The sequence below is a fragment of the Necator americanus genome, chromosome IV (genome assembly GCF_031761385.1).
Source record: "Necator americanus strain Aroian chromosome IV, whole genome shotgun sequence".
Lineage (NCBI taxonomy): Eukaryota > Metazoa > Nematoda > Chromadorea > Rhabditida > Ancylostomatidae > Necator > Necator americanus.
Window position 1 is genome coordinate 11,163,181 of NC_087374.1, and position 13,626 is coordinate 11,176,806.

A 13,626-nucleotide genomic window follows, 5' to 3' on the forward strand; every position below is an offset into this window, starting at 1 on the left:
TGTGCCCAATATTGCGTCGTCTTCTGTTTTTTTTTAATTTGAATCACTTTGGTTTACTTGTGCTGTGTTGGCGAATACGGGTGGTTGCTTTCAAACCAAATATTTGTTATGAGCTCTGTTTTCTGGATCCTGGATAATAAACGAGGTAAATAAAGAGGTTTTATATGGTGTTAGATTGCTTCTGCGAAAGATTTGAAGCTAATTTTACAGGAAAAAACTTCATTTTTGTTCTGAAAAAAGAGGTTTTCATATTAATTTCGAGGAATTACTTCATGTTCTATAGCATAATGAAGATAGCTGAAATTACTATACAAAAGAATACCGTAGCCAAAATCGCTACTCTTTTGTGTAATTTTCAATAGATTTGCCTTTCCCGAATGTTTTCGAATAGTTTCAAACTGTTTGGTCTAGAGGTTTCGGCTAAAAAAAAAACGTGAAAATGAACTTGTTTTGCTAGGTGTCGAAGGAATTTTCTGCAACAGAAATGTAGAGGTACAGGAGGATTCAAATGTTTTCTGTCGGGGTTGCGATCTCGGTGAAAGCAGAAAGTAGTCCCTTTCCGGTTTCATACGTTTTCAACCCTGATTTCCGTTGATGGTCTCGAGGAGACCCACATCTGCTTGTATTTATCAGGTTAGAGTTGCAATCCGTAGGCTGCAGTTAATTTTGATACAAGGTTAATAACATGTTGCAGCTTCACGCTGCTAGAAGCGAATATTGCTACATCATCGGCGTACTCGAGATCCACCAAGGGACATGCAGACAGTGCTAAAATGATAGTGGCGGGACACTGCTCAACAGCTCCTTGCATCATGTCATCGACAGCAAAGTTGAACAGAAAGGGTCCCGCCACGCCCCCTTGTCTCACTCCAATCACTTACATTAACAATAAATACCTGATCAGTCGCCGATCAATAAGGACGAAAGCCTGCTTGGTTCTCGCGGGTGGTTTCTTCGCATGTCGGACTGGTCGACCCAGAAAAATCCGTTCCAAAACCTTGTACATTACACGCAGCAATGATATTCCTCGAAAATTACTTGGTTCCGTTACGGATATCTTCTTGTGGAGAGGAATTATAATAGCATGTCTCCACGAATCAGGTATCCTTTCGTCAATCGATATTGAACGGGTGATATTGGTCATCTCACGGACCCCAGAAAGTGGAAGAGAAATCAGCATTTCGTTTCTGCGTCATTTCCATTGTCTGGGCCCCATTTTCCATACTTCTTTTTTGGATACACACCAGAACCTCCTATTCCGTCGGTGGTTTTTCGCTGTCTGCTGTGTATGTCTGTGTTTGGGAGTGCACGAATTCAGAGATTGACGAAGCTTATTAGGTTTAGCAAAGTGTTGAAATGTTCACTTCAGAAGCGCAGGATTGCCTCTCCGGCACGACTCCACAGCAGTGCTTAGGAAGGCGAACACGACTTCATCTTGCTTTTATACTTCCTTAGCAGAGTATAGCGTTTTCTCGGGTTCTTGTCTTCCCACACCTTCTTAAACTCCTTCGTTCTTGACATCAATTTGTTCACGCTTTTTTTCAACTGACGACGTAACTTTCTTCTCAGACTCTTTTCCTGGCTGACGAGAGACTGTCTTGAAGCCAAAAATCCATCAGTATCATCAACTGCTACTCACCAACATCAGCAGCTGATGAATCCGAATTGGACGCGTTTTACGAGGAGCTGAAGGAAGTAGTCCGCAACGGGAAGTCCCTCCACAAATTCGTTGTCGGAGACTTCAACGCAAAACTAGGAAAGGCCACAGAAGAGGAATACAGGATTGGAAGATTTGGACTAGGAGACCGGAATGAAAATGGCAATCGTCTCGCAGGACTATTGTCCGCCACTCGCCTCTTTCATGGGAACTCTCTTTTCTTCAAAAAAAAAAGAAAGATCATCGTCGGTAAACATGGGAATCGCCCAATGGCAAGACTCGTGCGGAGATCGACCACATACTCACCAACCGGAGGTGTTGTCTACTTGACGTCTCAGTAGTGCCATCCTTTTGTAGTGGTTCTGATCACCGTCCCTTTCGTACGAAAATACGGCTATACGCCACACACCGAATGGCCACACGAGGGAAAAGAACATCTGATATCGGCAACGAAGGAGAAAAGAAGTCATCTACGACGATTGCGTAGTCACTCGAGGACTCCTGGTCCCAAGATGACTGGCACATCGAGGAGGACCCAAACGTGGACTACGAGATGCTGCTTAGAGGATTACGAGCCTGTGCCGAACGTGCCTCGAAGTCGCACACGACAGACTTGGATCGAATTTCGAAGATCACGAAGGAATTGTTGGAAAGAAGAAGGGCTTTGAGGCTTGATCCGAATGCATTGCACAGTGAGCGGTTAGTAGCAAACATTAGCTGCAGAAAAGCGTTGCAGGAGGATCTTTTGAAATACAGGCAGAAGAAGATTCTGGAACAAGCACAAAGAAGAACGAGTCTAAAGGAGTGCCGCAGGAATCTGCGCGAATATAATATTCCGCTAACAGCCTTGCTGAGCGAAGACGGGACTCGCACGTCTTCTCGTCGTGAGATGGAAATCATTACGGAGGGGTTCTACTCGAACCTTTTCCGTTCATCAACTCCCGTGTCAAGCCCAATCATCCCCACTGGCGACGGATTCTCCCTTCGGAAGTACGAGTCGCTATCAAGAGCATAAAACCTGGTACAGCCCCCGGACCTGATTTTATATCAGCAGACTTTCAAGGATCTCGTCAACGTCACTCACGAAACTTAAGAACATCTTGGATGACAATGGCGAGGGAAGGAAACGAGTGAAAGAGATGCTGGGGCCCGCACGTCCAGTGAAGACGGGCTATCTATGTATCTAAGTAAGTATTGTCTCCGCAGATGCAGAGACGAACTCTTCCTCGGTGCTAAAGCCGGGATAGTTTTCTTTGCAGCGTCCTGAATGAATTTATTGAAGAAGTCAGCGTCATCCACCCTCTTCATGGTCCGTAATCCAGCATTGATCGACACTCGTTGGCGGAACTTCCTTCTGCACTCTTCGTTTTCCGGACCCGTCTAATCGAGATTTGGTTGAAGTTGAGCTCTACAACACCTTTTCAGGAATCATACCATGAAGCTGGAAAAGACTGGGCGGTGGTCGGTATTGAATGGGGTATCTCAGACAGCTCTAGGTTTTCAAGTAGCTGAAAAGACGATGTTCTTCGTCAGAGCGTAATTGAGCTGAAGCTTAAGAGATGGAATCTTCCGCTCACGCTACTCTTCTGGCGTTAATGGGTTTGTCCCTTGCCACGTAAGCTGACGACGTGCATGTTTCAGGCACATCGGATTGTTGCTCAACTCTCTCTACATTAGCATCAATTCCGACAATTACGCCCCGCTGGGTTGGTATCTTGGAACTCCAACGCATTGACTTCATCTTAAAACGCGTTCTTGCTTTTGTCTGGTAGTAGTGTCTGGAGTAGGTGCGTGAGCACGATCCAGAGTTTGAGTCTTCTGTGATCTCTCAATCGTACAAAGGCGCAACTAAACAGCGTTTAACAAAACTCCTCCTCCAGGTTGTTGCAATCGTTCGTTACAGCTATCGCGCAGCCCCTTACTTTATTTTCATTAACATCGCTTCAGTAGATGGTGTAATTGTCGATACAGGTGAGAGAGTGGTCCCTGATGTGTGCTTCCTACAATGCAGCAAACGGTGCATGCAGATATCGCAGAAATCTGAATGGAACGGCTTGTTGGAGTTCAATTGACAGCGTCCAGCAGTTCAATGTTACGAGAAGGATATTCGTTTCGAAAGATTCCATGTTTCCCCCAGGCATTCAACCTTTCAAGGTATGGGCTCTACCGTGGTGCCGGGCAACAGCACGTTTTCTAATATACGGGCAACGTTTGCCACATAGCAGTGCAGGTCAAACACGCACGACTCGCCATGGATACTGTCTCAGACTGTGTACTTACAACGCGAGAACAGTTTCCACAGACGCTGACCTGCATGCCCTTCTCTGAGCTGCAGAGCGTATCAAATTTCACGTGATTGCTCTGCAGGAGACCAAGTGCAGAAGGAGCGACGTACGACAGACGAATGACGGTACACTCGTCATTCGTGGAGAGAAGGTTCCGTCGCGAAATATAGGCGGTGTTGGTTTTATTGTGCACCCATCTGTCGTCCATCTCGTCGATTCTCACGAGATCCTTTCACCTCGTCTGGCCATTCTTTGCCTCCGCCCTCTGCGCCAAAAATCCATCAGTATCATCAACTGCTACTCACCAACATCAGCAGCTGATGAATCCGAATTGGACGCGTTTTACGAGGAGCTGAAGGAAGTAGTCCGCAACGGGAAGTCCTTCTACAAATTCGTTGTCGGAGACTTCAACGCAAAACTAGGAAAGGCCACAGAAGAGGAATACAGGATTGGAAGATTTGGACTAGGAGACCGGAATGAAAATGGCAATCGTCTCGCAGGACTATTGTCCGCCACTCGCCTCTTTCATGGGAACTCTCTTTTCTTCAAAAAAAAAGAAAGATCATCGTCGGTGAACATGCCCAATGGCGCGACTCGTGCGGAGATCGACCACATACTCACCAACCGGAGGTGGTGTTTACTTGACGTCTCAGTAGTACCATCCTTTTGTAGTGGTTCCGATCACCGTCTCCTTCGTGCGAAAATACGACTTGGCCACACGATGGAAAAGAACATCTGCTATCGGCAACGAAGGAGAAAAGAAGTCGTCTACGTCTAGAGTGGACTACGAGATGCTGCTCAGAGGATTACGAGCCTGTGCTGAATGTGCCTCGAAGCCGCGCACGACAAACTTGGATCGAATTTCGAAGACCACCAAGGAATTGTTGGAAAGAAGAAAGGCTTTGAGGCTTGATCCGAATGTATCGCACATTGAGCGGTTAGTAGCAAACACTAGCTGCAGAAAGGCGTTGCCGGAGGATCTTTTGAAATACAGGCAGAAGAAGATTTTGGAAGCAGCACAAAGAAGAACGAGTCTAAAGGAGTGCCGCAGGGATAGCTCGTACGCTCTCAAGGCCTGTACTCAAGTGCCCGATTGCGTTTAGTAAAAGCAGGGTTAACACATGCAAAACGGCCGCCTGCAGAATCAGACTTCTGCAGGCGGCCGGATCCAACCCTTGAAAACTAGAGGTGCCTGACCACAAAAAAACCGTCAAAATTAATGATGAAGATTTTGATAGAACCAAATAGTTCTATTCATTATACGGAAAAAAAACTACTGACTGCAAAAAAAAAACTCCGTGGTGCTTGTTGCCTTCGGTGAAGTGGGAACAGTGTCTGCTTTCACCGAGAACGTGACCCCGGTCATCGCTGACGACTGTGAGTTCAGCGCTTCTTCGTAGACTATGCTAGAATGAACTAGGTTGCAATTAGCATTCGCAGGTTCTCCGTGGATATATTAGGCGGAGAAAACTAAAAAAAAAACTTCCCGTCAAGAATTTAAAAAAGAAAGAATTTAAAATTTAAGAGGAAAAAAGAAAAAAAAGTTTTTTAAAGAATTTAAATTTTAAAGGAAAGCTTGGAGAAAGAAAGAAAGAAAAGAAAGAAATTTATAATGTGTAGTGTTAAGAAATCAGGTTAGCTTCTTGTGACCAAGTGATTCTTCTATGTTTTCATTATGGATTGATATTCGCAATGAGTGAAATAGTGTTGCAATGGCGGAAAAAATTACAGATTTTATGATTGAGAGAATTAGAAATGCAGGATGGCCTAATGCGTCGCATCTAAGCGATTCTTTAATGTTTCTGTAATCGTTTGACAAGTAGGAATGTGAAAAGAAGATGAAAATACTTTTTTCTTAAATTTACTTAATTGACAATAGGAATGAAATAGCGTTGCAATGGCGGAGATACCTGGACTTGCCTTCGTTTATAAACCTGCAAGAATTTGCATTCTGACTTATCCCGGCCATGGACGTCGTCCGCAATCGCAGCACAATCGTCATTTTCGCTGAAGGAACAGGTCCAATGCCCAGCCTCACAAATGCGTTACGCAGGCGCAACACGCTCGTCGCCGACTCTCAGTATGCTCCGTCAAAAAATTGAACTAGATCTTTGTATTTAAGACAAAAGGCTTTGCAAAAAAAAATGCACTCTCCAAATTTCCTTTCCCTTTTCCTACCATTAACCAGGAAATGCCTAAAGATGAATGTCTGTTTCTTCTTATCTTCTCCTTGGCATTTTCGACATTTCGGTATAATGCTAAAATTTATCGAAGCTTAACGTACTCCGTTGGTTAGCCTCTAAAGAGGTCTCAACACGAGGCACTTTGTACCTGTCTCTCTTTTTCCTAGGGGTAATTTTCATGGAGAATTTCAGTTGTTTTGAATATTTGTGGTCTTCTAAAATTAGATGCGCCCTTTCCTTTTGTTCAAGAAATGATGACTAGACAATGTTCTACTTCGTTTTATTTGTTTATTTGTTTTTTTTTGTGGAATACGAGTTATGTATTTCCAGGGAAGCAAGTGACTACTGACTAGTGACTAGCGCCTACTACTTCAATGATGTTCCAACTTCTGGTATGAAATTCACTAAGTTTTGCTTTGAAATAATGTTTTTAAAGGCTCCTTTTAGTTCTAAGATCTACTAATAAGGTTAATGCGAGTTTTCAGCAACTTAGGCATCAAAACCACCATTATGATTAGATGACGACCTCATTCATTTGATTTATTACACATGTGATAATTTCAGATTTTTGTTGGAATGGCAGTTCACTGTTTGTCAGGTGGGAAATTCTGAAAATATGAGGAAGGACGAACCCCAAAAGAAAACCTCTAACATCTAGGAGTGTGCGTTATGGAGCACAGAAAGCAGCGTCGTTAGAGGGAGAAAAAAATTGAAGCACACGCTACTAAACTAGAGCAATGACTAAAATTTAAGGTTTCTAAATTTATTCCCCTTTCCATCTATTGGGGCTGGGACCCAGTTGCTTCGATTTGCAAATCAAACCTTACTCTACATACTTGTATATGCACACGTCTCTTGGTCTCGGATGGGTCACATCCTTTTCGCCCAATCATAGTTACAGGCTGTTGCAGTCGAGTCAAAACGACCCAAAGCCCGATGCAGTTGCGTAGGAAGATGCAGAAAATGGGGCGATGGAGCGTAGCGGTTGGGATAAAGAGGGGATCCATGCTGGCAACATTCATCGTTGCACTCCGAGTGAGGCTAGCAGTAGTCCCACCGCGATCCCACCCGCCACGTCAATCGCGCCGCGTCGATCGCGGCCGCCTACGAAGCTGCATCAAGCGTCAGGTCGTTTTGACCCAGCTATACTCTTGGCTTCTCCGAAAAGAAAGTGCCGCACTTCTAAATGCCGGAACATTTGCCAATTAACTTATTCGCCTTTCATCCGTGTAACTTCAACGATTTACAAAATTTGCTGAATAGGTCCTCCTTGTATGGTTGGAAAACAACTTCCACAGATATAATACAGTAGGATCAAAACGACATGAAGCACGGTGCAATCGCGTACGCGGCTTCTCTCAAGGCGGTGCGGTTGAACGTAGCGGTTAGGGGCGCACTGGGACCTTTGCTGGCACCACCCATCGCTGCAGTTTGCGATGGTGCCACCTCGGTTCCAACTGCTGCCTCCACCGCAATATTTCGAGCCCTCTCTTATGCAACTGCACAGTGCTTCATGTCTTTTTGAGCCTACTATATGAATTTGTTTTCCCAAGGGATTTACAATCTTTCTTCCTTGTTTGTTGTTTTCCCGTTTTCTTGAGATCTTTGTTTTCTTGAGATTCTTTTTTTGAAAATTGTTTTTTTTTCTCTGGAGTCATTGCTCAATCATCGATTTCCTCCAGTAATTTTCAGATAAATGCGGTGAAAATGAGGAATGGAGAAAGTGTGGATGTCTTATGCAACGAGCCTGCAATGAGCCTGATGTAATTTTTCTTCCTTTACTGAGCTTTTTGCATTCTCCTCTTGTCAGCGTATGAAAAATTTCTATTCATCAAGTATGGAACGTGCTTTTACGACTGCAGAGGGGCTTGTTATTGCAAGGAGGGTTTCCTTCGCAATTCTCAAAATAAATGCGTAGCCGATTGTGGCTCAGGTGAGGGTTTTTTATTGATGATTTTGTACTTTTAAGGTGATAATTTTTGATTCGGTTTTTGATTTCTGATTCCCTAAATCCACTCCATTATCACTAAAATAACTCATATATCTGCTAAATCTAAAGTCGGGCCAAAAGGACATGGTGTAGTTGACGAGCGGTCGCGCTGGAGCAACTCGGCTTTCTGCCGCTCGCAGACGGTCGCGAGCGGTCTGCTTGGCAATTTGCAAAATTTTGCCCGGTATGTTCATCCGGTACGATATTGCCCGCGAATTTTTGTTTGTTTTAATTCTTTTTGTTTTTCTTCCAATTTTTTTTTTCGTTTTTATATTTCTTATTCCGTATTTGTGTTATTTTTGCTGTATTTGCTTTTGTTTTAGAGATCTACATATATTGTATCTGTATTGTTTCTAAGTTATCGTACTGCTCTTGTTCATGTTCCGGTTATGTTGTTTGGTTCAAAACTATATTTATTTCCATATTAATGTTTTTTTTTGATTGTATGGGAAGGAGGATAGGCGAAGGAACACAAAAAAATTAATATAAAAGTAAGTACAACCTAATTTCAAGAGTATATACAATGTAGATCTCTATAACAGAAGCAAATACAGCAAACATAACAGAAATAAGGAAAATAAAACCTAAAAGGTGAAAAAACCAGAAAGAAAAGCAAAAAGAATGGAAACAAATAAAAATTGTGGCCAATATCAAACCGGACGACTCCACTTGGCAAAATTTGGCAAATTGCCAAGCACACCGCAAGCCGTCTGCGAGCGCTCAGAAGCTGCGTTGCTCCGGCGCGACCGCTAGTGCAACTAAACCGTGCATCATGTCGTTTTGACCCGACTATGTAAATTAACCACCAAAAAAGTGTCTCAGGATTTGTGAACATAGCAATTTGAAGTTAAAAGGTTAACTGAGAGTTTTCTGAACGCTTAAAACAAATTAGCAGTTCATTGCTTCACTTTTGTGACAAGCTGCACTTCTAGAAGCAATGAAGTTGCAAAAGAAATATATAATAGGACTCTTTAACACACATAATACCGTATCTTCCACTCCTCGAATGCCACTTCAAGAAACATTTAGGCACAAAGGCAAAGTAATATCGATTTATTCATTTGAAAGTACCCTTAGGTATGCGAGAAAACTAAAACAAGAGGGAACCGAGTTCAGTAGAATTAACCCCAAACTTGGATAATCTTGGTCTTTTCCTGCAAACTCCTACGGTGTTTTCCTGAGTTTCCAAACACCTGCTGCAAAAGGTGAGAAATCCTCACACAATTTTTTGTTTTAAATTCACAAAGCTGTAGTGGAACAACGGTTATCGGGGTTTGAGTGACCAACTTAAAGGCATCACCCCACGAATCTGAGGTGGTACGGATTATTGGAGTATTCGGATGCAAGTGGAGTATTCGTATACGGGATCGTAGATTAAGGAGATGGGCTGATTCCGTCTATTTCTTCTTAATTGCCGTAAAAAAATGTCCCGGAAGATACGGCTTCGAGCGTTCCGGCGCGCTATTTTCTACAACGAGTTCGATTAGCGCGCTATTTCCTGCCGTGTGCACACCCCGTGTCTTCCGGGCCGTTTTTTTTACGGCAATTAGCAAGAAATGAACGGAATCACCCACCTCTCCATAATCTACGACCCGTATAGGAATACTCCACCTGAAATCCGTACAACCTCAGTTTCGTGGGGTGATGCCTTTAACCGAGAGTCCGTTAGGGCTCCAGCGAACGAGTGGTGGACCTCAAACGAGACGGCCCAGCAACTTTCGCTTTCCTTGAACACCTCACCCCTAGTGAAAGTAAATAAGGAACAATCACAGCGGTAAACTTTAGAAAAATAGTTTTAAAAGCCGTTAAAAGAAAAAACAGAGACGAAAAACTAGGCTAAACTAAAAAAAAAAACACACACACACAGATCAACCCTTTGTTTAGTTTGGTGTTTCTTGGATTTTTGAGAAATTTTATCAATGTGCAGCTCAATTATTCCATTCTATATCTCCAAAAAAGGAAGGTGAAAAGAGAGACGTACTTCAGATTAGTTTCAGAAGGAAGATGTTCTCTTACATAAATAAGTATTCATAATAATAACAGCAATCATTCTCTTAAATAGTCACATTCAGGGTGGACGTTCATGAAAATCAAATCTGAATCTGATCCTTAGAAATAACTTTGAGATATTCAAAATTAGAATTTGGTCACCGTAGGGCTTGAAATTGTCAATGATGACATGAAGAGATCCGTGCATCACACTTTATGCGCCTTCAAACTTCTTAGACAAAAAAGATAACTTACCGGGAGTGAGAGATTTCTGATTTTTCTCAGCTACTCGGTCCACCCGGGCACCATGGTTTTGGAAGCTCTTTCATCAATTCCGTAATGACAATTTTGAGGAGAACGATAGAAAATTAGGGTAGCTTTGTGGCAGCGCATGATCTTGTTTATTCTTTACAGAAGTTTAACAAAACCCTATCTATAACTTTCAATGCTGCTACTGGCACTTGCGACTTTTTTTTTCGAATAGTTGGTAGTTTTCTTCTTGGTAGGAAAATGGGAACCGTTCAGAGGAATGTCCTGGTCCCAACGAGGAACGAAAAGCCTGTGGCGTACCGACTATTTGTCAAAAAGGTTGCATCAGTGGCACACTAGAAGAGGAGCAGGTAAAACTACAACATCGAATAATCTTTAAATGTAGGTTTCAAGAAGATTGCTTTTAGGCGACATACTGTAAGAAAAATCCTTGCGTTCCTTTTGAATGTGAATGTAAACCCGGTCACACCCGAGCTCTATTACAATGTGTCCCGGAAGCCGAATGCATGTAGGTTTTCAAAGAAATGTGACCGTCCACTGAACGGATGTATTAGTTTGGTTATTTAAGGAACACTGTGGCTGCGGGGGTAGCCCAGGCGCTTGCAGAGAACGGGAACGCAGGAGGTGGTACCTGTCCTGCAAAGAGGCTAGAAAGATTCGCCGTCCGTACAAGCTAATCAAACGAATAACTAATGAAGAATTGCTAGAAATTCTTTCTGCACGTCTGTTTCACTCCATAACTCGGTTCCAACTTAATCGATCTCGACCTTTCTACACCGAAATTTCGGAGTAGCTTGGAAAGCGTTGGGCACTTTTTGCACGGAAGTGCTAGTTGCATTTCAGAGATTTTGTTGATTTGCTGTAGCTTCTTTAGCCCTAGATGTAGTAAACAATGTAGAAGCTTGGAGCTTGGATGGTTTCAGGATATACGGATTACGGACATAGCATTAATTTTTGAAGGAAATATCGACTCTATCTATGTATTGATCTTCGTATATTTTCGTTCTAGATTCGATTTCAGTGGAACGTTGCCAACCGGTTTCTTAGCGTACGCTGATCACGAACACACCAGTCATTTTCAGCGAAAATTTTAATTCTGACAAGGTTTTTCTGAGCCTAGAAAAGCAGTACATCGTTAAAATCGCCATTTCCTCAAAAGTATGGTAATCAGCGTATACTGAGAACTCTGTTGGCGAGTTCTTATCGAGCTTAGGAAGAGTGTCCATAAAAACCAAAATAATGTGGCCATTCTGACTCTATCTGTGCATTGTCTGTTCACGTCATAACTCACCTCTCTTTAGTGCCAATTTGGGTCAGGCTTAACCCACAGACATGTTGGAATAGGGGCTGATTATAGGCTACATCTCGGATGCAGGTATAGATCCGTACATTTCAACGTTAGTTTTTTTTTGGAGAATTGGCAAGGCTTATCCGATCGTCCGTGGACATTTATACATCATCGATCACTATTCATGCAAGGATATTCATCAGGCAAAGTATCTCCATGTAACAATGACCATGCTAAAACCATAATAAAAATTATAATAAGAAGAAGAAAATAATAAATAAATTTAATTTAATAATGTAACGATGGCTACCAAAACGGAAAAGGACTAGGATGGCGATCTGTACTTATAACGCACGTACGCTTGCATCGGAAGCGGCCATCGAAGATCTGATGATGCGAGCCAAGAAGATCAAGTACGACGTCATCGGACTGACCGAGACGGCGACGTCCCTCTCACGCCGCATATGAACTGGAGAGAACTGTTCTTAGGAACTGCGACAGTAGAGGTGTTGGTGGGTTGGCGTCCTCGTACGGTTGGCAAGAACATCGACTCTTTTGAACACTTACGACCCGAATCGGACGTCTGCGGATGAGAAGATGTGGCCCAATACCAGTTTGACTATTCTTCGTCGTTTCGCTCCACATAGCTACGAAGAAGAAGAGTCGAGCTTTTTATGGACCTGGAGAGTTCTACAGAAGATCTGCCTTCTACAGGTCTAGTTGGCGATTTCACGCTAGGTTGGCCCAGAAGAACGCCGGGGGAACTTCACATCGGGACCCACGGCCTACAATGGAATGACCAGGGAGGAGGCTCGCCGAGTTTTGACGACTAAGACCATCCTGGGACTCGCATTTGAGCCCTCTTTTACGCTGGACGTGGGAGTCACCGGTGGAGGGTACCGTAATGAAATGACCTCTCGTATAAAGGTTCTGCCTGACGGACGTCGGTGTTGTACCAAGTTCTTCGGGATCGGCCTCGCCTCCTCCGAGGAGATTTTCCTTCAGGAGAGCGGAAGCCGCCAGTTCGAGAGAAATCCGGACTACCATACTGGGATCTCTTCGCTCGCTGGCCGGCTTTTGGGAGATTCTGCATGGCACATCGACGGGAATGTGCCGGCTTGTCGACACCTTCACGACTGCGCGAAGAGGCTGAGAGTTTTAAACCACCGGAGGCGCCTGGCCGAGCCGCGGGACCAGAACTCACGTCCGGCTCGCAGGCTTTGCCGGAGGCGATAAGGAAGACCTTAAGAGAAGAGCAGAAGTGCTGGCTGAGCTGCGGGGGGGAAAGCATCCGCTTGCCCGTCGGACTTCGCCGTCGTAGACGAGGTGACTGCTCCCGGACCCAGGGAACAGCCTTGTCGAGAGGGGGATGGGGATTCCACCTCCTGATTTTGACAGCCATGTCCTTGCCTCCTCACCTCTGAGGGAAGATGGACAAGTCATTGAGGTTCTCCCGTCCGAATACGACATGCTATCTGTCGGTAGAATCGTACGGCACCCGGTCCCGCAGTAAGACCAGAACACCTGAGAGCCTTCCGCCGTACTCTCACACCCTGGCGAGGCTTTTCGTTTCTGTGGATGCAGGTTCCTAAAGTGGAGACCAGTAGACCGTGTTGTTGTTAAAAGGGAGACCTGACTCGGCACTATCGCCCATCGCCTCTGCCGTTTACAGTCTTTAAGAGTAATCCTTTAGGATTGAAAGTATTGGATGAGGACAGCCTGCGAGAGCAGGGTTTCGAAGGATTGCACGATTGACCACATTCACACTGTTTGAACTCATCGAGGTTCGAGAGTACAGATGCCGCTTGCTCACCTTCGACTAAGAAGGCTTTCGACTCGGTTGAGACGGAGCGGTGTGGAGCTTGGACACCAGGCGTCCCTACTTTATAAGGTACTCGGTTGTGTACTCCCGGATTGCCATTCTCAGACATTTTGCGTGGAGGGGGTCCGACAGGGTGATACAT

At 44.2% G+C, this 13,626-nt stretch overlaps 5 protein-coding genes across 6 annotated transcripts; 4 read left to right on the forward strand and 1 right to left on the reverse strand.

The window, feature by feature from the left end:
* Positions 1-1,356: 1,356 nt before the first annotated feature.
* On the forward strand, positions 1,357-5,045 carry RB195_000930 (uncharacterized protein; the record flags this gene model as incomplete). 2 transcript variants are annotated; one of them, XM_064197492.1, is made up of 3 exons in its annotated part: positions 1,357-1,406; positions 1,605-1,972; positions 4,615-5,045. In XM_064197492.1, 3 exons carry the CDS (start codon positions 1,357-1,359, stop codon positions 5,043-5,045), a joined length of 849 nt encoding a protein of 282 aa, XP_064053372.1. The 2 variants fall into 2 exon arrangements, with proteins under 2 accessions (XP_064053372.1, XP_064053374.1); XM_064197491.1 differs by lacking the exons at positions 1,357-1,406; positions 1,605-1,972 and adding exons at positions 3,647-3,811; positions 4,025-4,538.
* Positions 2,211-2,672, forward strand: RB195_000931 (uncharacterized protein; the record flags this gene model as incomplete). Its single annotated transcript, XM_064197493.1, has 1 exon — positions 2,211-2,672. The coding sequence occupies one exon, from the start codon at positions 2,211-2,213 to the stop codon at positions 2,670-2,672; it is 462 nt and encodes a 153-aa protein (XP_064053373.1).
* A 1,454-nt stretch (positions 5,046-6,499) lies between the features above and the next one.
* Positions 6,500-11,051, forward strand: RB195_000932 (uncharacterized protein; the record flags this gene model as incomplete). The annotated part of the gene is made up of 7 exons (XM_064197494.1): positions 6,500-6,517; positions 6,690-6,723; positions 7,818-7,888; positions 7,962-8,058; positions 10,630-10,724; positions 10,782-10,882; positions 10,943-11,051. The coding sequence occupies 7 exons, from the start codon at positions 6,500-6,502 to the stop codon at positions 11,049-11,051; spliced, it is 525 nt and encodes a 174-aa protein (XP_064053375.1).
* Positions 11,052-11,992: 941 nt separating this feature from the next.
* Positions 11,993-13,086, forward strand: RB195_000933 (uncharacterized protein; the record flags this gene model as incomplete). Its single annotated transcript, XM_064197495.1, has 3 exons — positions 11,993-12,075; positions 12,466-12,605; positions 12,668-13,086. 3 exons carry the CDS (start codon positions 11,993-11,995, stop codon positions 13,084-13,086), a joined length of 642 nt encoding a protein of 213 aa, XP_064053376.1.
* Positions 13,087-13,305: 219 nt separating this feature from the next.
* On the reverse strand, positions 13,306-13,626 carry RB195_000934 (uncharacterized protein; the record flags this gene model as incomplete). Its single annotated transcript, XM_064197496.1, has 1 exon — positions 13,306-13,626. The coding sequence occupies one exon, from the start codon at positions 13,624-13,626 to the stop codon at positions 13,306-13,308; it is 321 nt and encodes a 106-aa protein (XP_064053377.1).